This window comes from Chelonia mydas, chromosome 12, assembly GCF_015237465.2.
Source record: "Chelonia mydas isolate rCheMyd1 chromosome 12, rCheMyd1.pri.v2, whole genome shotgun sequence".
Lineage (NCBI taxonomy): Eukaryota > Metazoa > Chordata > Testudines > Cheloniidae > Chelonia > Chelonia mydas.
Window position 1 is genome coordinate 33,183,316 of NC_051252.2, and position 21,674 is coordinate 33,204,989.

The following is a 21,674-nucleotide window of genomic DNA, read 5'->3' on the forward strand; positions in this document are numbered from 1 at the left end:
TGCTGCCACCACTCATGTGGAACACACCTGAAAAAGGATTTTTAGGCATTCTCTCAAATGGAGAAAAGAGGGAGTGTTATCCACGAATAGACATATGAAAGGAACAGGAATTCCATCTGTATGGCTAAGCGATGTATGGCAGGGGCACCCAAATATTTAATTAGGAGTATTTTCCTGGCTTTAAACCTGGGGGTGGGTCTGTCTGGAACAATGTCAGTCTCACTTTAGATTGTTTTGAAATGAATTAGGAATCATTGTGTGGTAGGCGGTTGCTGCTGAGATTTTTTTTTAACTATTTAGAGTGGAAATCAAGTCTCCAAATTTTGTCCCACTTAAATGGAATAGGTCTCTGATTTTTTTCCGTTTAAATGAAAAATCAAATCACAGCCACCCCTAGCTGGTGGGCAAGTGCTGTAGTAGATAGGATAGGCAGGATAACAGTAGCTTGGATAACTGGAGTTCCTCTTGCAGGGGGCGGGAGGGATAGGCTAGTAACTAACTGACTATTAACCTAATCCTATTGACATCAAGTTTTTTCAGGATTAGTTACTAAAATTTCACTCTGTTTTCTGGATGATTTAAAGTGTTGGTTTTTTTATGGCTTCATTTTTAATGTCAAGAAATTCATTATATAGTTTCACATTAGGGTAAGGCTTAAAATTATTTCTGTTGAATTACTGCATTTATAAGAGTTTTGATCAGTTCAGTCGAGCTGGGTCCTAACTTGTTACTTTCACCTAACAGGTTATCGACAGTGACGGAACAGAGGGATCAAAGTTTCGACTTTCTGGAAAGGGAGTGGATCAAGAGCCAAAAGGAGCATTCAAAATCAATGAGAACACTGGGGAAATCTCAGTGACACGGTCCCTTGATAGAGAAGCCATTCCCACTTATCAGGTGAGTAGCCTTAGCATTATGGCCTGTACCCCTGTCTTCACAAAGTATCTTTTTTTCTGTGGCTCAGGTTTGCTTTTTGAGAGTACAACAGGTTCAGTGTTTTGATTAATATTGCATGCTACTATTTGTATAAAAAAATTCAGAACATGAACACTTGCACGTGCAATTTCTGGACACACTCTCATACCCACCCACATGCATGCAAACCAGTCATATTTATTATCTCTAAATGAGAGGAGATTCCTAACGCTTGCTTTTTCTTTCCTGTTTCTGAGCTATGAGTCAGACCAGCACATAAATATTTGTGTTTTGTTTACGTAAAGTCTATCATTTGTGTCTCCTAGAGACAGTTTGTGAAAACTGTGCATGAAGTTGATTTATGAACGCAAAGTTCTGCTTGGACAAAAAGAGGTCTCCTTTGAGAACATTGCAGTGGAAGTATTATCAAATCCTCCTTTGTTTTGCAACCTTCTGTCCAATTAAACTTTCTTCACACCACATAGATTAATTCCAGTTCTATGCTTCTCTTCTTATTTCCTCAAGCTGTCCATGGAACAATATATTATCTAGCTCTACTTTCTAATCATGGAGCTCTGTCCAACGGGCTATCAAAAATGTTGTTAACAGGAGCATATATCCATGTGTTTGGCTGGTAGAATTCTTCAGAATATTTTATATATATTATAATAATTTTCTTGTTCAGTAGTTGAGCTGGTCTGTGCGCATCTTGTGCACTACTGCCAGAGCGTTTTCCCTAGCTGTACGCATGGGGACAGTCACACATACAGTCTGGCTTCCCTCGCCCTCTGAGCTGATACCATAACTGGTGGAGCCATCCTGCCCGTTCTACATTTCCTTCTTACTGTCAGAGGTCAGAGAATGCACTGTGCTTTACTGTCCTCATGTCTCTGTGCCCATTAGTACTCCTCACTCTCTCTGTTTGAGGGTCACATCAGAGGTAGGTGTCTGATCAGCTGTGCCTTCAGAACAAGAATGAAGAAGCAGGAGTGGTGGGAGTTCTGCCTCACTCCTCTCCACCCCTTCTCCCCCAGGCTCCACCTCCTGCTCACTCCTCTCCACCCCCGCCCTTCCGTTTCTCATCCTTATGGCTGGTAAAAAGTGGGAGGGTCCATGGCCCCCTTGCCCCCGCCCCATTCCTGCACCCCTGGGAAGTTGTTTTTTGCCCAGCATTGGAGCTTGCTCAATTAGGGCAAGGGAGCTCCTTGACCACTCCTCCCAGGAATGATCTTCCAGCATTGCCTGCTCACAGAGATCTCCACCAGAGCAGTCCTCCAAAAAGTATAACTGCTTGGAGCACTCTTGGCCTCTGAAACTTGAAAAGAGGGTGGCTTGGATGTCCTCGAATCCACAGTGCGGGACTCTTCTCTGGCAAAGGTAAGCCACTCCAGTACTGAAGGTAGAGAGTGCCCTTCAATGTGCTGCTCCCTGGTACCATTCCAGAGTGGCTCTCTTAGGACTAAGCCACTGACTCTGGTGCCTACCCTGGAAACATCAAGACCAGTTACTTTATCAATGACAACAGTGAATTGATCACCCCTGCTTATGGTGGGAAAGCATGCTACATCAGTACCAACAAAATCAGAGGCCTCTCTCTCTCTCTCTCAGTACTGCCTTCGCCACTAATTCAAGGTGAGGGCTCCCTGTTCCGCTATAGCACCAATGTTGGTGTCTCTTACAGCGCCCATGTCAGGTCAAGTACTGTCTTCCTCACTCTTTTGATTACATCACCTAGATCACCAGTGCCTGCTCCACTTCAACACCTAATACCAATAGCCAGGAAGCCTCCGATGCTTCTGCTGATACTGCAGTCTTGGTGTAGATCCCGCTCTCCAGTGACATTTAAGGTACTGCACTAATATGGCCTTCAAAGAACTGTTTCTCCTTGTCAGAGTGTGAAATGAGTTCTTTTCTCTCCCACCTCAGAGAATCCAGGGTGCCTTTCACTATTTTGACAAGAGCGGGTAGTACAATTAGGGGGCCTGGGCTAGGTATGACTGACCTCTGGTACCATATCAACCCAATCACTGGTCATACTAGGTGCCTTGGAGAGGGTACCTCCTCTGTTCAGATCTATATCCTCACCTCCTCATAGAAGCGGGGCACCAAGAAGGGAGGCTTCCCTACCCAGGATGCTCAGAGTCGGTACTGGACAGCCGCCAGCACTGAATTGTGGGACAGTCCTCAACCTGGCTTGGAGCAAATGTCTACCTCAGTGGTACAAGACCGGCCTCATGATGGTCATGCTTTGTCTCATAACTCATTCTTAACACTGAATGAGGCTCTGGTACTGGATGAGTTTAAGGTTTACCGAGAGCTCTGAAAAAATGGCTTCATCTCTTGATATTCAGCTGGAGTTGGTGGAGGAGAATCTTCATATACTTATAGACATTTTGCACCCACCAACTGCTGGAAAAGTAGCCCTTCTCATAAATGAGGTGATAATGCAGCCCATCAAGTTGTTCTGACAAAACCCATCCTCTTTTACACCTATGGCAAAGCACGTAGAGCATAAATAATACAGTTTTGAATAGTTCTATCAGCACTCCACACTTTTTTGCAGGGATGTAAACAAACCAGACCTGTTTGGCAGAAAGTTTTATTCAACTATGAGATTGCAACTTTGCATAGCCAATTGCCAGGCTCTCTTGGCATAGGGATGCAGTATCAAATTTCTTAACAGGTTGCCTAAGGACTCCAGGGTGAGTGTCAGTCCCTATTGATGGAGGATCATCTGGTCTCTCAGTCAGCTTTGCAGGCTTTCCTGGATGCTGCACACTCAGCTACAAGTGTCATGGTGATGGCATGACCGTGTGACATTGCCATAGCTGCATTCATTGGGGATTCCTGTAGAGATATAGCAGATGACTGAAGATCTGCCTTTTGAGGGCTATGTGATGTTCTCCTCCAAGACTGATAAGGCACTACATACACTGAAAGACTCCAGGTAGTGAAAAAGTCGTCATTATATACCAGCCCCTAAAAGGTCAAGTTTTCATCCTCACTTCCAGCCAAGCCGCACTACCTCTCCAGAGAGCTGGAACAGTCCAGGCACACACAGACAACAAAGGAGGAGGCCTCCACCATCTGCCTCCTCCGTCATTTCATCTGGGCAATCACAAGTCTCAAAGCACCTTATTTGACTCCTCCATCGAGGATGGCATACTACCAGGTCAAATTTTTCTGGCCCTTTCCCTACCTTTGGGAACTGGCTATCTCATTTCTTAAGTGCATGGGAAACCATCATCACAGACAAGTGGGTCTTAAGCATGGTGGAGTGGAGATTTACCCTACAGTTTCTTTCTCTCTCCCCTTCCCACTCCACTCTACTAATCCCTTTTCAGGGACCCATCTCACAAGTCTGTACTATGACAAGCAGTGCAGTCTCTATGTTCTTTGGGAGCTATAGAGGAAGTGTCTCCTTAGTACTGGAGGAGGAGGTTCTTATTCTGTTACTTCCTAATACCCAAAGCCAGAGGGGGTCTTGGGCCTATTCTAGACTTCTGAATGTGAACATCATCAAAAGATTAAAGTTCCTATGGTTTCCTATGAGACTTTTGTGCATCATTCAAAATCTATCCCCAGACCTCAGCAAGGAACTGTCTCAGGTTCTGGGGGCACATGGTGGCATGTACTTATGCGACCCACCTCTCCCACCCCAACTGGACATCTGGACAAGTTAGTGTGCATCCCAGCCAAGTTCTTGTTGCGCATGGATTGGTGGATGAACCAAGACAATGCCTGCAGGGTCACTGACTCTCCCTTCTATGATCTTGGGGACAGCTGCTTCTGCTATGGAGTGGGAGTGTTATTTGGGCCATCTGCAAGCTCAGGGCCTTTGGTCTACTCATGAGGGCAAACTACGCATAACTGTTCTTGAGTGGTGTGCACTATCCAGAGTATGTCAGCAGTTCCCGCCACGCATCCAGGGCAGGAGCATGAAAGTGCTCACTAACAACACCACAGCAGTGTTTTATGTGAACGAGCAGCGGGGATGCCTGCTCAGATGGGCTGTGTCCTGAGGCAGCCAGGCGGTGGAATTTCTGCATACTGAATGAGTAAACTCTCAAAGCATCATACCTGCCAGGAGCTCAGAATGGCCTGGCAGACTGCTGGAGCAGATAATTCAATGTGGATCATGAACGTCTCTCAGTACGGCTGCTCTAAGATCATAGCTTTGAGTAGGGGGAATTTGTTCACAACTCAGTAGAACAGGAAATATCCCTGGCTAGTGAAAGGACTGTTTTCTCTAGTCCTTTGACAAACATGTTCCTAAAAGGTCTTAGGTAGTCTATTCCCACCTATCAGGAATCCAACTCCTCTTTGGGACCTGAATTTAGTTCTGTCAGTTCTTATGGGACTTCCATTCAAGTACTTAGGCTCTTGCTGTATGTAACCTTTTTAGTAGCCATCACTTCTGTGAGGAGAGTGGGGGAGTTGCATGGCCCTAGTAACTGGTCTTCCAAATACAATATCCTACAAGGACAAGGTGCAGTTTAGCCCACACCCTATTTTTCTTTCCAGAGTAGTATCTGATTTTCACCTCAATCAGGCAATATTCTGACTGGTCCTTTTTCCCGCCCTGCAAAATCAACATGCTCCATAGTTGAGATGTACACCAAGCTCTTGCCTGTTACCTGGATAGAACAAAACTTTCTTAGTTTTCTTGACAGCTCTTTGTGTCCTATGCAGAAAGAAGGAAAGGTCATCCGGTTACTGCACAACTGCTCTCTCAGTGGATTGCCATCTACATTGCTCTGTGCTGTACTGCTAACGGTATCACACCACCTGGACAATTGGCAGCTCGCTCAGCTCGGGTGCGTTCGACCTCCACTGCTTTTGTGGGAAACATCCCTATTGTTGACATTGGTATGTGCGCTAGGTACTGTGCAATTCCTGCAGCACCAAGGGAAGGTGTGAATGTGTGAAAAGCAGTCCCCTCTTCTGACGAGACTCCTAGCCTCACCTCCACTGATAACAGCTTGGGAGTCACTTACAGTAAAATGGACAGATGCAATCACTTGAAGAAGAAAAAACAGTTACTCACCTTCTGGTAACTATTGTTCCTTGAGATTTGTTGCATATGTTCACCTTCCCCAATTACATTCTGGTATGAATGTTGGGGTTGGTCCTGCTTTGAGCAGGGGCTTGGATTAGATGACCTCCTGAGGTCTCTTCCAACCCTAATCTTCTATGATTCTATGAAGGACTGAAGGGTGAGCAGCCAGGCTCCTCCCTTTATATCCTCTGCTCAGAGCATGAGGGAAGCCAGGGCACATGTGTGGCCTCCTCTTCACATCTTGAAGAACAACAGTTACCACAAGGTGTAGGTAATCATTTTGACAGAAAAGACTCGGAAGGAATTCATAATCACCACCTGGTCCGTAATTTCCCTATGGAAATTCAAACAAATGACTTTTAAAAAAAATCGGTATAGCAACTTTACAGCAATTCTTTGTCATACATGGTTTGGCCACATGGGATCTGTTATTTCACATGCTCTTTCTACCACTTTGACTGTGAACTTGGTTGTATTTGGTTACTTTAATACAGTGGTTCTTAACCTTTACTGCAGCCTGCACCCCTTCGATTCTCAAAATATGTTCTCACACCCCTTATCAAAAATCAAAATATGTTCTTGCACCCCTTATAAAAAATCATTGAAGTAAGTCAGTTCTTTAAACCTAGATATATTTCTTGTTTGTATATTACAGTAATCGTTAAATGTATAATGTTAATAAATACATAGGTTTGATGAAACAAAGTAGTTGTACTTACGTGCCTGTGCTTAATTTGTGTTTTTGATGATTTACCTTCTAAAAAAATCTGGCCTGTCTCGCACCACCAAAAAGGGCATCTCGCACCCCCAGGGGGTGCGTGCACCCCAGGTTAAGAACCACTGCTTTAATATAATACTATAGCCGGTATTTGGTTACTTTGATATAGATTAACAGTTGGAATCAAAACCCGAAGAGGCAACCAAATTTGCACCTTGCCACTTCTTATTGCAGGCCTGAGCAATTGCCTTCTGTGGCCTCATCGAGAGTGAAAATCTCATTGTTCCAAAAGCATGATGTACCCATTCTATGCTGACAGTTCTGCTCATTACCATCAAGCTGTTCCACTATGTTTCTCAGCGTGTGCTGATCAATATCTGTTGTTTAGAAGCTTTCTCTGTCTCTTGTCATTTGGAAGGGGTTTCCCAGTCATATGAATATCCATATTTGCTAAATAGCACTGCTTCAAACTCACCAGATTGCGGTTTCTGCCCGGTAAATGCCACACTGTGGACTCACTATTCAGATTTATGTTACCAAGTCATAGAGGATTTATGGTAAACATTTTTTTCTTTAAAGCAACAACAACAAAACCCTTCAGTTTCACCTTGTACTGTTTCTCATCTTCTTTTTTGCAGCTATTTCTTCCTTTCACAGAATCACAGAATATTAGAGTTGGAAGGGACCGCAGGAGGTCATCTAGTCTAACCCCCTGCTCAAAGCAGGACCAATCCCCAATTTTTGCCCCAGATCCCTAAATGGCCCCCTCTTTGCCCCTCAATTCATTCAAAATAAACCCTGAATATTTTCCCCTGGAAAGTCATAGCAATCTTTCCAGCCTAATGCATTTAAATCTCAAACCTCAAATGTTGTCCCTATCTGATCTGGTGGGGCATGTGTTAAATTATGGACAAACTTTATTTCCCTAGAAGAGCAACGCAAATCACATAAAAATAATGCAGTGCAGTAGATTATCCAGAGCAATGCAAATGTTTATTTTAATGGACTGTAGCTCTTTCTATCTGACCTGTTATAAAATTCTTCTGCTCAGCATGGTCACTGAAATCCTGTTGTGCAAACTGTAGTGGAAAAGTTCTGTAGGCGAGCTCTTAACTTGATTAGTCAGTCTGAAAAAACAATGAGTTAGTGATTCATCTACATTGAAACCATGTCAGGAAGGCGGTTGGGTTTTTTTTCTTCTGTGGCTTTCTTGAACCACTAAAAGATGAATGGCTGGAAAGCTTCTTAGGTTTGTGGCTTTTTTTTCCCCTGTATTATTTCAAAAAGTACAGTGCACATGGAAAATAAGAAAAGAAGAAATTTCCATGAAAAAAAGTATGAATATTTTTCAGGTCATCATACAGTATAGCAGATAAAAATGGTGCAGCAAAGGTAAAGCTGTGCATGAGGAACGCATCAGTGTGTGTCCTACATACATAAGGGAGGAGAATTAAAGGGGACATTCATAGGCCTTAAAAAAGGATCATGCCCTTTTCCCTTCTTTATCATGTATAAAGAAGGTTTTTTCTTTGCTTCTTTTTTAACACTTGAAATTCAGGTTTTCCTTACTTTGTGGTTTCTAGAAGATTCTAAGGACTACTGGAAAAGCTGTATGATATTCATGCAAGAGAAATCTGATTAACAAAAAAGGGTGATGAATTCTACTCAGACCGTTTTAAACACTTTGTTCTTCGTTTGTTTTTGTTAACCCCTATTTAACTGAAATGGATGAGACACACTTGTGAGATAATGTCTTTCTTAAAGATTCAACATGCCTGTGATCCTTTAAACAAGCATTGAGAAAACACACTGTTCTTGTATCTGAGACTTCCAGTGAGTCCTCTGGCGAAGACGAGGAGAGGTTAGGAATTGCTGCTCCTCATATTTGTAACCATCAGTATGTTTTTCACCCTTCTTTATGCATTGTAAAGAAGAAAGGAAGCCACAGTGGCCAAGATTTTCAAAAGTGACGAGGGATTTTTGGAGGCCTCATTCTTTTGGTGTTCAGTTAGTCCTGCTGTTCAGAGGTATGTGTTAAGCAGTTTCTGAAAATCTGGCCCTTTTAAAGGCATCTTAAATTGGGCACCCAAAAATTCAGCCAAAAATCACTAGCCACTTCTGAAAAACTGAGCTATTTTTTTCCCCCCAGATTACCTCTGTTATATGTGCAACCTAAAATACGGCATTTGTTGACTTTTGGATGGCTAACCAATGCAATCTTCATGGTCCCCTTAACATTGTCATGTGGTATTCAAATACATATTAGACACAGGAGGACCAAGCAAATAGCTACTGCTGCTATATCCCAACCAGAATCGTTGGGAGGGGGCCTTGTCAAGCCAAATCTCTTAAAGTGTGGTGACTATGGGGGGAGGTGTTCTCTCTACCTGGAAAATCTCAGATAAATCAACTCTAGGTGGACTTTGGATCTGATTGTGTACTTGACTCGCCTTGCTGACTGGAGTGGCTTTGACTGAAATCCTTCACAATAACTTCTTTAGCATGTTTGACAGTGGGAGTAATGCCTGGGAGAAGCCGCCAACTCAGAATTAGCTTGGCCGGAGATATTTAGAAAAGTTGCATGTAGCTGGACCTAAAATGGCAACAAATGTTCATGTAAATACACGCAGAAAGAGTTGTCTAGGTCTCCTCCAAAGCGAAATGAGAATACAGAATTCTAAAGACTGCTGCTGAGAAACCAGGAAAATAATACATCTTAGGATAAAATAATGTACAGCCTGAAAAATAAAAAGGAAAATGAACACCCCCATCTGGACCAATCTTTAAGAAATCAGTTTAAATACCTGTCTGATTTTAACATAATGGAATGATAAATAATGTACATGGGGCTTCTGATGTTTTATTTTAACGGATAAACACCCTATAAAATATCTCTGGTACAAAAGAAATTAAACTGGTGTTTATCCAATAAACACCAGAAATGGTTACTTGTATCTAAGGCAGAGGTGGGAAAACTATGGCCCGCAGGCCACATCCGGCCCTCAGGACCCTCCTGCCCAGCCCCTGAGCTCCTCGCCCAGGAGGCTAGACCCCAGTCCCGCCCCTGCTGTTCCCTCTCCCACACAGCTTCAGCTCACTGTGCCACCAGCGCAATGCTCTGGGCAGCGGGGCTGCGAGCTCTTGCCGGGCAGCGCAGCTGCAGAGCCGCTGCCTGAGCCGGTGCTCTGTGCTGCGCGGTGGCCTGGCTGGCTCAAGCCGGGCGGCCCGGCTGCCTGTCCTGGTGGTGTGGGCGGCGCGGCTGTAGCGCTGCCGGCCACCGGTGCTCCAGGCAGCGCGGTAAGGGAGCAGGGTGGGTTGGACAGAGGACAGGAGAGTTCGGGATGGTGGTCAGGGGGCGGGGGTGTGGAGAGGGGTTGGGCTGGTCAGAGGGTGGGGAACAGGTGGGTTGAATGGGGGCATGGGTCCTGAGGGGGGGCAATCAGGAATGAGAGTGGGGTTGTCTGGGGCGGTGGGGGGCAGTCAGGGCGGGGGGGTGCAGAGGCAGTCAGGAGACAGGGAGGGGTGGATGGGGCAGGGCTTCCGGGGGGCCATCGGGGGCAGGGAACGGGCAGGGGGGGTTGGATGGGGCAGGAGTCCTGGGGGGGCCATCAGGGGATGAGAAGCAGGAGAGGTTGGATGGGGGCGGGGCTGGGCCACGCCTGGCTGTTTGGGGAGGCACAGCCTCCCCTAACTGGCCCTCTGTGCAATTTTAGAAACTCAATGTGGCCGTCAGGCCAAAAAGTTTGCCTGTCCCTGCTTCAAGGGCTTGTCTGTACAGAGCAGTAATGCAGGCTACGTGGGTGTGATTTCTGAAGCATACTAATGTGTTGCATATTAATTGGTCTATGTAGACCCAGCTGGTGTTTTTGAAACAGCTGTATTTTAAAGCGCACTAGGGAACATTACAATGAGATGACTCATTACAGTATATACTACTGCAATACATTACGCTTTACAGTATATACAAAGAAAGCCACGAACCCCCCCCCCCCCCAAATCTGAAAAATTGCTAAAATAGAACCTAAAAAAATGAAATTAATAAACTGTGACCCCCTGATGTCCTAGCTGTACAGTATTTTATTTTCCATCTTATTTTTATTGGTTTTCATTTACAAACATAATCGTACAATGGTATCAGCAGGACTGAACGTACACAGCAATTATTCAAGTATATATTTCAAATACTTGTATTCTGTTTTCACTCCTGTTAAAGTATCCAAATGTAAACATGCTGTAGACCTAAACTCAAAAGTTTCTACCTGATAACCCATTCAATGGAAAAAATAAACTACAATAAAACCAAAACAGGAATGAGAGACGGCACAGTATTATTAAAGACGTTTAAAGTATCAGATCTCCAACAGTGGGAGTCATTAAGAAAATCAAGGGAGACAAGGTGGGTGAGGTATTATCTTACACTGGACCAACTTCTGCTGGTGAAAGAGACAAACTTCCAAGCTCCCCAGAGCTCTTCTTCCGCTTTGTGGTGCTCAAAAGCTTGTCTCTTTTACCAGCAGAAGTTGGTCCAATAAACAATATTACTTCTCCCACCTTGTGTCTCTTATACCCAGAGCCCAACATGGCTTAATCAACAACACCGCAAACAATTAAGAAAACCAGCGTTACCTTCTGTAGCAGTTAAATTTGCTGTAGTGTTCGTAGTTAAGGGTGAGATTTTAAAAAGCACTCCTTAACCATTGACTTGGATGGGAGCAGAGATTGACTGATTCTGAGCACTTTAGAAATTCTCACTCTTAAATACATAAAACACTGTAAATACCGTGGGCAAGTCAGACACTGTTTTGATGCATATTTCTGGAGGCATATATGTATTAGGGCAGAGTTACATCTCATGTTCTACAGGTGCAGATCTGTGGTACTTTCCCTCCTAATTGGTTTCCACTTGCAATCAGTTTGTTGAAGGTGCAGGTACCCAAAATTGCACCTGCAATCCAAGTGTAGCTGCAAAAATTCAAGTCAATATTTTGCTGGTGCAAGTTGCTTGCCTGAAAATATACTTGTGGAGAATGCTGACTTAGCATGAAATTGCCCCCTGCTCACAGACTCAGTACATGGTCTATGCACCACTTAAGCCTCAGCTGTATCTGACTTATCCATGGTATTTGCAATATTTTGTACCCTTACATTTAGGATCTACTCTAAGAGCTGAATGTATGACTTCAGTCACAATCCCTTGCTGCCTTAAGCGGGTTTTTTTCCACCCCATTTTCATTTGGTTTTAGGCAAATGATTAATGGTATTTTTAAAGGCTGCTGCCTTAATGACCTCGGTCCCATAAACCTTTATTACTGCTTATCTGATTGATTTGTGAGCTGTTTATTGGAATTAGATAAGTGATGGCCAAGTGTGTAAAATCCTACCTAAAATTTTAGTGTCAGTAATGATTAATTCTGTGAGTCACTAATACATTTGCAAATATGATGGCTTCTCTTGAGAAAATGTCAGTTAAAGTTTGGAGTGACAACAAAGTCCAAAAGCCAATGCAGTGCAATTTTTTTTTGTAATTATCGTTTATAGCATCTACTGGACTATACTGATGAAATCTTTCTTACCAAAGGAAATTCCCAGCAGCTGTTGACATGTTTGCCCCTAACTTACTATGATTGAGAGGCATTTGGTTGTAAGAATCTGCTCAGAAATAGTGTCTTCGTTTCAGAGTAACAGCCGTGTTAGTCTGTATTCGCAAAAATAAAAGGAGTACTTGTGGCACCTTAGAGACTAACCAATTTATTTGAGCATAAGCTTTCATGAGCTACAGCTCACTTCATCGGATGCATGTTCTCTGATAGCTTGAAAGGCAGGAAAAACTGCCAGACCTGTTCTGAGCACCCACCTGGCATCTGGTAATGAATGTAACAGTTCGAAGGGTGTTAATTATAACTAAAGATTGACTAAGGAGCTAGAGTTCCAATCTAGATCCACATTAGCTTTATGATAGTTATTATGTATTTAATAATAGTGCCCAGACATCCCAGTCAGGACCTGGCATCCCAGATACAAACACTTTATGAAGGCATGGGCTCTTCTCAACAGTGTTTGCAGTCACAGTTTGATTTCAAGGTGGAATAGTGGTTAGGAATTTGGTTTGAATTTAATGTCTCGGAGACGTCTCTCATCTCACAAGTTTTTTTGTGTCTCAAGTTCGGCATCCAAACTGGATCCAACACACAGCTGACACAGCAGGGACATATTCAGATCTGGGCATTCACACACTTCCTAAATTTGAAGGGGCTCTGTCATGAGGGTCTGGTTTTGGCCACCTCTATAACATGACAAGCCTTGATATAACTGTTTTGCTTCAATGACGTTTAAGACCAAGAAAGAAAAGGAGTACTAGTGGCACCTTAGAGACTAACCAATGTATTTGAGCATAAGTTTTCGTGAGCTACAGCTCACTTCACCGGATGCTGTAGCTCACGAAAGCTTATGCTCAAATAAATTGGTTGGTCTCTAAGGTGCCACAAGTCCTCCTTTTCTTTCTGCGAATACAGACTAACATGGCTGCTACTCTGAAACCTGTTTAAGACCAAGTCTCTTTAAAAAAGAAGAAAGATCTTTTGATTTCTGAGGGATGAACCCAGAAGCGCCTTTGTTTCAGGTAAGCATCCATAAATGTGGTTGAGTATCCAAAAATTCCAGAGTTCTTGAGACTGCAAAAGAGGAATATGAATCTCAGGAAACATCTCTCTCACTAGGTAGCCATACTTTGTGCTGCTTATTAAGGTAGAACAGAACAGCCTTTTTTCATGGTAGTAAGGCATGTCTAGCATTTGTCCCATCTGGAACAAAGACATGCAGATATATGAGATAATAATATTGGAAGAATAAGTTAAATCATATTTTTCTAGTTTTTAAAAATCTTTTAGTTGAGGGTCATTTTGAATTAGAGATGGGCTTGAGTTGTACTGTTTGGTGTTTTGGTAGTTAGGACCCATGGGCGAAATCCTGACCCCACTGAAATCATTGGAAGTTTTGCCATTGGCTTTACTCAGGAGAAGAGTTTACCCAGGAGTTTGGTTCAGCTAGTGTAGAAAATAGGGGCCAGTTGTAAAATTCAAAATCTAAACTTTTTAAATATTTAAGGTGGCATTCAGATCAAAGGGTCTGATTCTGCTAATGTTGGGCTTCATTCTGCCACCCATAATCATGATGGGTGGTACTTTACTCCACAATTACTCTGTGTGAGTAACGGTGGCATTTTCAGTTCCATTGAGAATAGGGGCCAGTTGAAGGGTTTGGAAATGGATCTGATTTTCCCCATTGTTCTAGGGTTTTTTGGACATGACCGGTTTGTTCAGGCCCATCTCTGGTTTGAGCTTTTTTTGTCACTTATTTTTATTTTAACCCAATCAATTTGCTTAGCTCTGGTTATTATCCCCATTAACGTGAGCAATAAATCTGACCCAGAAAGGCAGCAGTGTTTCTTGATTTCCTTTGCAGTACTGCCAATATAATTTGTTTGAATTTTCTTATTTTGTCATTATTAAAGTCTAGGCATCCTTGTACAGGAAGCCAATCTGTCACTGCAATCTGTCACAAGCTAAAAGCTCCTACAACTGATTTCACACTTTGTACATGTTAAACATTTTCTAAAACAAATAAAGCCCTTCACTTTTTAAAAAATAAATAAAACAATCTCTTCACTTTCATTCATTAACAGTTCAAATTGCCTAGGTAAATTTTGTCACCACTCTGATTTGCAAGCTGTTGTTGAGTGCCTTTATCTTGCTTTTTTGTTTCACGCTTCCAGAGCATTCGTTTCTGTCTGATTATTTCTACCTCCATATCTATTCAGACTTGTAAAGCAATTATGAAAGGACTTTGACTGCTATATCTAATACAAGGTTGGATAGGCTCAAATGGAGACTACCCATTGCCTAGCTGGCACATTATTATTTGGGGCCAGATCTTTAAAGGAATACAGGCCTCTAACTCACATTGAAATCAACACGAGTTAGGTGCTAAATATTTTTTAAATCTTGATGCTTAAGACATGAAAGATCCGGTGCTTTTCGTCAGTGCTGTGGGGTTTGCATTTAGCAATAAGTGATGAGTGAACTAGTTTGTACAATGTGAATCTCTGGCCAAAACTCAAACCAAACTTCAACTAAACTTTATTACTTTTTTAAAAGTTCATGGACTGTCTTGTCCTGGAGAAATTATGCTTCTTACCTATGTTGATTAATTAGTGGATGTGTTGTCTGCCCTCGGTATGTGAAGAAATATTTGTTGGAATGAAGTGCAAAACTCATGTCTTTGACTTAGTCTACCTATAGCTGTTACCTATAGTGTACCTATAGCTTATACACAGGGGCATACAACACACTCACTAATTAATCAACATAAGTAAGCAGCAACAGTAACAACAACATCTATAAACTAATAAAACTGTTTCTCCCAATGGGCTAAGGAGGACTAGGAAAGAGATTGTAATTCTTTTACAGTTTTAAAATACTTGGCACATGCTTAGCTACTTGAGCGATGGAGGTCATATGAGTTCCTCGATATCTTAGATCTAGAAATTGAGCCAGGCTTAATTACCAAACCAGCCCAGACACATTGGGCTCCAGGAGGTTTCTTGATTAGCTTCTGCTTATTGCAGTCCCTCACATAAACTAGAGCAGACCACAATGATTATTTGCATGAACTATTCCGCATTTCCAAGCCTGGCCTTGGCTTGGGCCTCTGCAGTCTTGCACACCCAGGCCAAGAATGTCAAACACAGGAACCTAATGTTAGGCTCCCAAATCCTTACTTAGACTCTTAGAGGAGTGATCTGACTTTTTAAAAGGCTGAGTGCTATTGATTTCCGTACGACCTGCTGAATGCTCAGATCACTTTATTTAGGAGTCTATATAAGAATGTAAGGATCAGATATTCCAAAGCTCTCAATTAAGCAAATAAAAGAAGTAGCCAGATTTTCAAAAAATGCTTATTGGCTCCCTCTTAGAACAATGGGAGTTGCCGGGTCCCGAGGACGTTTATTTCCTGAGGACAGATGTACAAATGTTAGTCTCTTATTTTTGAAAACCTTTGCCATGGTCACTGGCACAAGAAAATCTATGCCTGTTTTTTCTTGTACGAAAGTGATTTGCACATGAACATGCTAATAGGTGTAAAGTTAGAGGTTTGTGAAATGTGCCCTCTACTGCATAATGTCTTTATTTCACACGTTTCTAAAACAAATACAGAAACAAACAATAGGTTGGAGTAAATATTTAATTCCCTGGGTATGTTTTTTCTTCTTAATCAGGTGTATATGTTTTTACAGCACCTCCCACAATTGGTCCACATCTTTTTTGGAGTCTTTGGGTGCTGCTACAATACAATAAATAATATTACCAGGGCCTGATAGTTGCTCCCCTTCTATCTTTTATTTATTTACTTACTTATTTTTGCTAAAATTGCAAGTTTAAAACTACGAGTCAAAATGCCCTTGAATGTATTAATGTAGCAGCAGGCTGTTGAGGTGCCAGCTGTAAATTATGTCATTATGAAAGGAGGAATAACTTGTCCTTTATATATAGACCTGTTCAGTGCAGTTCAGAACAGTTTTACATACTCAGAATATTGGATCCGGTATGGTATGAGGAATTGCTCTGGTGATCTACAGTCTTCAGACATATATGCATAGACAACCACAGCAGCAGCTGGGGGAGTTTGCTATATTTCTTAACTAGTACTGTAGTTGGTACCTGCACCTTTTTACCCTTGAAAACGTCTGCTGGAACAATGCCTGCCATAAATTATTCACTCCATGGTATTGCCTCTTAATATTTGAATCCTACACAGACAGATATTTAGAACTGTGAAATCATATCTTCTTAGGCCCAAATCATCTCCTCTGTGCAAAGCTCTAAGTACAGGGACTTTTGTGCAAGGGAGCTCTGTGTGGGACAGAACCCTTGCCTCCCAATAAACTTTGGACTGAAGGTTATGTCTACACTGAAGCTCGAAGGAAATCCCAGCATGGGTAGATGTACCCGCGCTAGCTCTGACCAATTAGATGTCACAGTGGTGGGAGCAGCAGAAGGGGCTAGCTGCCCTACCACGTGGTTAGGGTATTGGTCTTTTGGCACCTTGCCCCTCCATCTGCTTGCTCTGCGGTGGTTATGCTTCTAGTTTTAGCACTCTTGTTAGATTAGAGCTAGTGTGGGTATGTGTCCTTGAGCTGGAATCTTACACCTTCCAGTTCTAGTGTAGACACACCCTAAGATTCATGATAGATCAAAACACAACAAAAATCAAGCAAAACAGCCCCACGAGGGTATATTTCTGTGTCCTCAGGCTGACTAGATTCATCTAGTTCATTTCCCCCCTGCCCCATATTGATGAGAGCAAGTAGCAGCAAGACTAAGTACTCGGTAATCAGGTTAGAAGCAGTATTGATATAAAATTAATGCTATATCCCAGCCCAGAATTCAATCCTGCAAGGTGCGGGTGCCTACTGTAGCATAATGCCACTATATGTATTTATCAGGAAGTGCAGAGGCAACGGGAAGCTGGTTAGAGAGATCTGGAGATGTAAAGGGCTAGATTCTGATGTCAGTCTGCACAGCCTTGTTGAAGGCAGTTCATCCTGGTCTACGTTTGAGAGCTGCACTGTTGTAACTATTTTGGTTAGGGTGTGAATTTTAACTTCTATAGTTTATGCTAGTGCAAGCCTGGGTGTGGACACAGTTTTACTGGTATAAAAGTACTTTATGCCAGTATAGCTTATTCTCCTTCCTGCATAGAAATATTTATATTGGAGTAGCACACCTTTATATTAATATAATTAAGTCCACACTAGGGAGGCTGTTCTGCTTTAAATATATGGGTGGAGTTGAAGTGACACAACTTTCTAGGGTAGACAAGGCCTGAAGCTAAGCTGATTTTTACCAGGATCTGACCCACAGAAGTTAGGGATCAGAGTAGCAGCCGAGTTAGTCTGTATTCGCAAAAAGAAAAGGAGGACTTGTGGCACCTTAGAGACTAACAAATTTATTTGAGCATAAGCTTTCGTGAGCTACAGCTCACTTCATCAGATGCAATGTTAGGGACTTTCTGAGCGAGACCCAGGCTTTATCCATTCCATTGCAGATGTAATAGTCAAATTAATGCATTTCACTGAAACTAAGACTCTCTTCTTCTCTGAGAATATTATGCCTGCTCCAAGATTTGGAGCACCCTCCTCTTCCATGGACTGCCCTGGGAGATGAAGGACCTCAGCACTATGTAAGAGGTGCTCACTTCCTTGCCTGATCCTGCATTTTACGACTCGTGTTTTTCTTCCAGTGATTAGTTTTCATCTTCCACAGACATTATCACCAGACCCCATGCTGAAAAGTCCAGGTAGTAGAGTTAGCTAAATTTCATGTAATATTGCCCTGTAGCAACCTAACAGTGCTCTTTGATTCAATACCCAGTTCTGTCTCACTGGCAGAAGACAGATTTCATGTCTTTTTTCTCAAGGGGAAGTAATTCAAATGAGCTATCTTTGAATTTGGCTGGCATGTTGAAATATGGATAATTTATTGCAAATATGTATTTTTATTGTAAGTTATATAGCTCTTTTCTGGAACCAGAATTTTTAGCTATTCAATCAGTTTATCTAAATATGCTGCCTAAATATATTATCTTCTAACATGTTAATAATCATGTCTAACAGCTATGCAAGGAACATTTTTTTTCCTCTGGAGTCTTTTTCTTTTTCTGTTTTTTCTTTTTGTGTGGACAACTTGGATTTCAAACAGTCTAGTTTTTTCCCCTTTGTGTGACATAAAGCCTGAAATCATCTTCATGTTGCATGTACTATACTAGTTCATGCAATCTAATTATGGCTCAGAGTATGTCAGTTGCTTGTAACAGTTATGTATTGTTCACAGCTAATTGAATTTGGATTTAATATTTAATGCACTGTTTGAAGTAGTGGTAAATAAATGCTTGATATAAGGATTCCACATTATTTCTGAGCTATCCTTTTACTAACCCCAAAATTAAGGTAGAATGTCTGTGATGCATGGCCAGAGAGGATTAAACATCCTGCAGAATAAATAACCTTCAGAAGACATGTGGGGAGATAATGTTTGTGTTTCTGCGTATTTATATATGTATGAGTAGGGTCGACAATGTAATCCACTGTCCCTTTCTATGCTGATTATTCAGAGATCAAAAGAACATCCTAGTATTTAAATGAATTGTAAACATGGGATATCTCTGTATTCATCTCTCTTCGAAATATACTGTGAATGGTGGAGGAACAAGCAAATTGCCTTATGTTAATTCTATACCTAAGTACCGATGATGAACCTCCTTCAAAATCATCCTAATTACCTTTTGTTCTCGGAGGAACTCCCAACTTGTCAAAGAGGACATGAAATTGTATAAATGATCCTTGGGCCCTGATTCTGTCATCTGCTTAAGGCTGCATACCGGGGAAGCTTAGGCCATAAGGACTGAGAGCCCACTCCTAAACTGGAACACCCTGCAATGGCATTGGACTATAACTTATGAACTATTTCTGAAAGAACTCTTTGCAACTACAATGCTCACCATCTCTGCTATGAATTTGAACCTCATTGAATTGAGTTAACGCCTGTATGTATACTAATCTCTTAACCATGCTGTCTCTTTTGTTTTTTAATACATTTTAGTTTAGTTAATAAGAATTGGCTATATGCGTGTATTTGGATAAGATGTATTTGGGAGGTAATGTGTCTGATCCTTTGGGATTGGTAGAACCTTTCCTTTTATATGATGAAATAAAATTTTCAGAAATCATCATATTTGACGTAGGTACCTGGATGGAGGCATGAGGCTGGGTCACTTTAAGGGAACTATGTTGTTTGGACTTCTGAGTAACTGGTGAGGTAATAAAGAAACTGTTTTATGCTGGCTTGGTAAATCTAAGTATTGGAATATCCACCAGCTCTGGGGGGATTGTCTGCCCCATTCTTTGCAGTTCACCCTAATTGAGTGACCACAGCTGGCCCCCACTGGGACACAGTGTCTTATACCTTTCCTTTGTGTGAATCTTGAACTGGTGAAAGTTGTCATGCAGACAGCTCTCAGGACCAGAATCCTATGTTTACTCACAAACAGGTGTGGTTTAGGCATCAGACATTCAAGCTTCTCCACTCTGTCTTGTCACTATATTTTAACCTACTTCCTAAGGAGCCAGCTCTTTGAATGGGAGGGTCATTCATGCAGTCCCTCTCCCAGCTCATTCACTGGCCTCTGTGATGAGTGCCACCAAACTTGTCAGTTTGGGTTAGGTGCGGGGGAAGGGGTGGGGAGAGAGTGTCCATACACCTGTCCATCAGGAAGTGAACTGAGACTATCAACTCATTTCATATAGTTGCAGAAAGCTATTAAATTTGTCATGCTGAATGAGTGACTTGGAAGTGAAAGCTTATATATTCATTACCACATAAATGAGCCTCTATCTTCCTTTACTATGGTTTAACTGTTCACTTTACTCACATAAGTGGTGCCAGCACTTGGGCCTGTAATTTTAAGATGGTCAGTTGAATTTTGAAATGAAAAAAGTCAATTATCTTCATTAAATATGGGTAAGGAGTAACCTGTAAAATAAGGGTTCTTACTTTATGAATCCAGAAAAATTACCACTTCTTAAATGAAGGGCCTGATTTTCAATAACGCATATGTACAATTCCACCAACACTAGAGGGGGACAGAGAGCTATTCTGTAAGTGTTGGTTACACACACCAAATTGTGTGTGCAATTGCCATGATTGTGCATGCAAATCAAGTATTTGCACATGCTAATTAGAGGTGCAATAAGCTTAGACTTGCACACACATTTTTTAATTGAGCCTGAAATAGTTGTTAACAGCTAGGAAGTTAATGGAGTGTCAGGTCTCCCAGAGTATCTACAGGTGCAGTATCACTGCATTTTTTGGGAGAGAGAAAATGAAAAACTGTCAGAAGAGTAGAGTTTAAAATAATGGGCTTTCTATGAATGAGTCAATTTTATCCTCCGTATATACAAAATACATATTTTATAAACTCCATAATTTTGCATATGTTGTTCATTTTTTACTGTAGATACACTCCTCAGTGAATACTGTAGGTCTTAATGTTATGTGATATCAGCAGGATACTGTGCTTTCATTTCACAACCACTGGCATGCTGGTCTCATCTATTTGGGAAGCACCTAAAGTCAATGGTTAGTGTGGTTTGTTTTCAGATCTCAACACTGGCATGGATTTGTCATAGTTGCCCGGTCCATGTCCATGTCATTGCTAAGAGAAATAGAGTGAAGTTTCCTTACAGTGAGAGATTACCAGTGGTTTGGTTATAACTTACCACCTCAGACAGAGCAGCAGGCTTAGGTTCTTGAGGAGGTAACTCCCTCCTCCAGTTAAACTACCATCCTAGCAATCAAAGCTGACTCACAGAGAAAGGAGGGAATGAGGATATTTCTGTTTTTGATTTTTCTAACGGAGCAGCAATGCTGGAAAGAATAATAATGTGAATGCAAGTTAGAGCTAATGACATGTTTGTCATATCATGCTAATAGTCTGTGAAGCTATTTTTTGCCATTATATATTAATTGTCATCTTAAGCATTTAAATGTCCTCATGATACTCCTGCATGCCTTAATCTATTCTAATACTATAATTATTGCTGTTTGTCTGAATTGTGGTAGTACTGTAAGCATCGATTTGGGACTGTGGTCTTATTGTGTTAGATGCTGTATAAATACACAAGAAGTCGTGGCTCCTTCTCCAAAGAGCTTGTGTTCTTCAAAGCATGGTGAGAGATCAGGCTGTGCTTTGTCTGTGGTTGTAGCAGATAACTCCCCTTCCCTGCAAAATGTAATGTGCACAGCTTAGGAACTGTGCATTAATGGGTGTCTCTGTGGTTCGGTGCCTCCCTGAGCAGTGCGATATATGCATAACCCCTGGATCAAGGTGAGTAAGAACACAGTGCCCATACCTATTAGACCTGCATCA

General features: G+C 41.9%; 1 protein-coding gene across 3 annotated transcripts in view; it reads left to right on the top strand.

Moving 5' to 3' along the window:
* The window catches only part of CDH13 (cadherin 13), a 761,603-nt gene that overhangs the window by 346,119 nt on the left and 393,810 nt on the right, over window positions 1-21,674 (top strand). For all 3 annotated transcript variants that reach the window (XM_007059271.4, XM_043526212.1, XM_043526210.1), the window contains one exon: window positions 745-897. In XM_007059271.4, coding sequence (XP_007059333.2) covers window positions 745-897 — 153 coding nt within the window. The remainder of the gene's footprint in view (window positions 1-744; window positions 898-21,674) is intronic.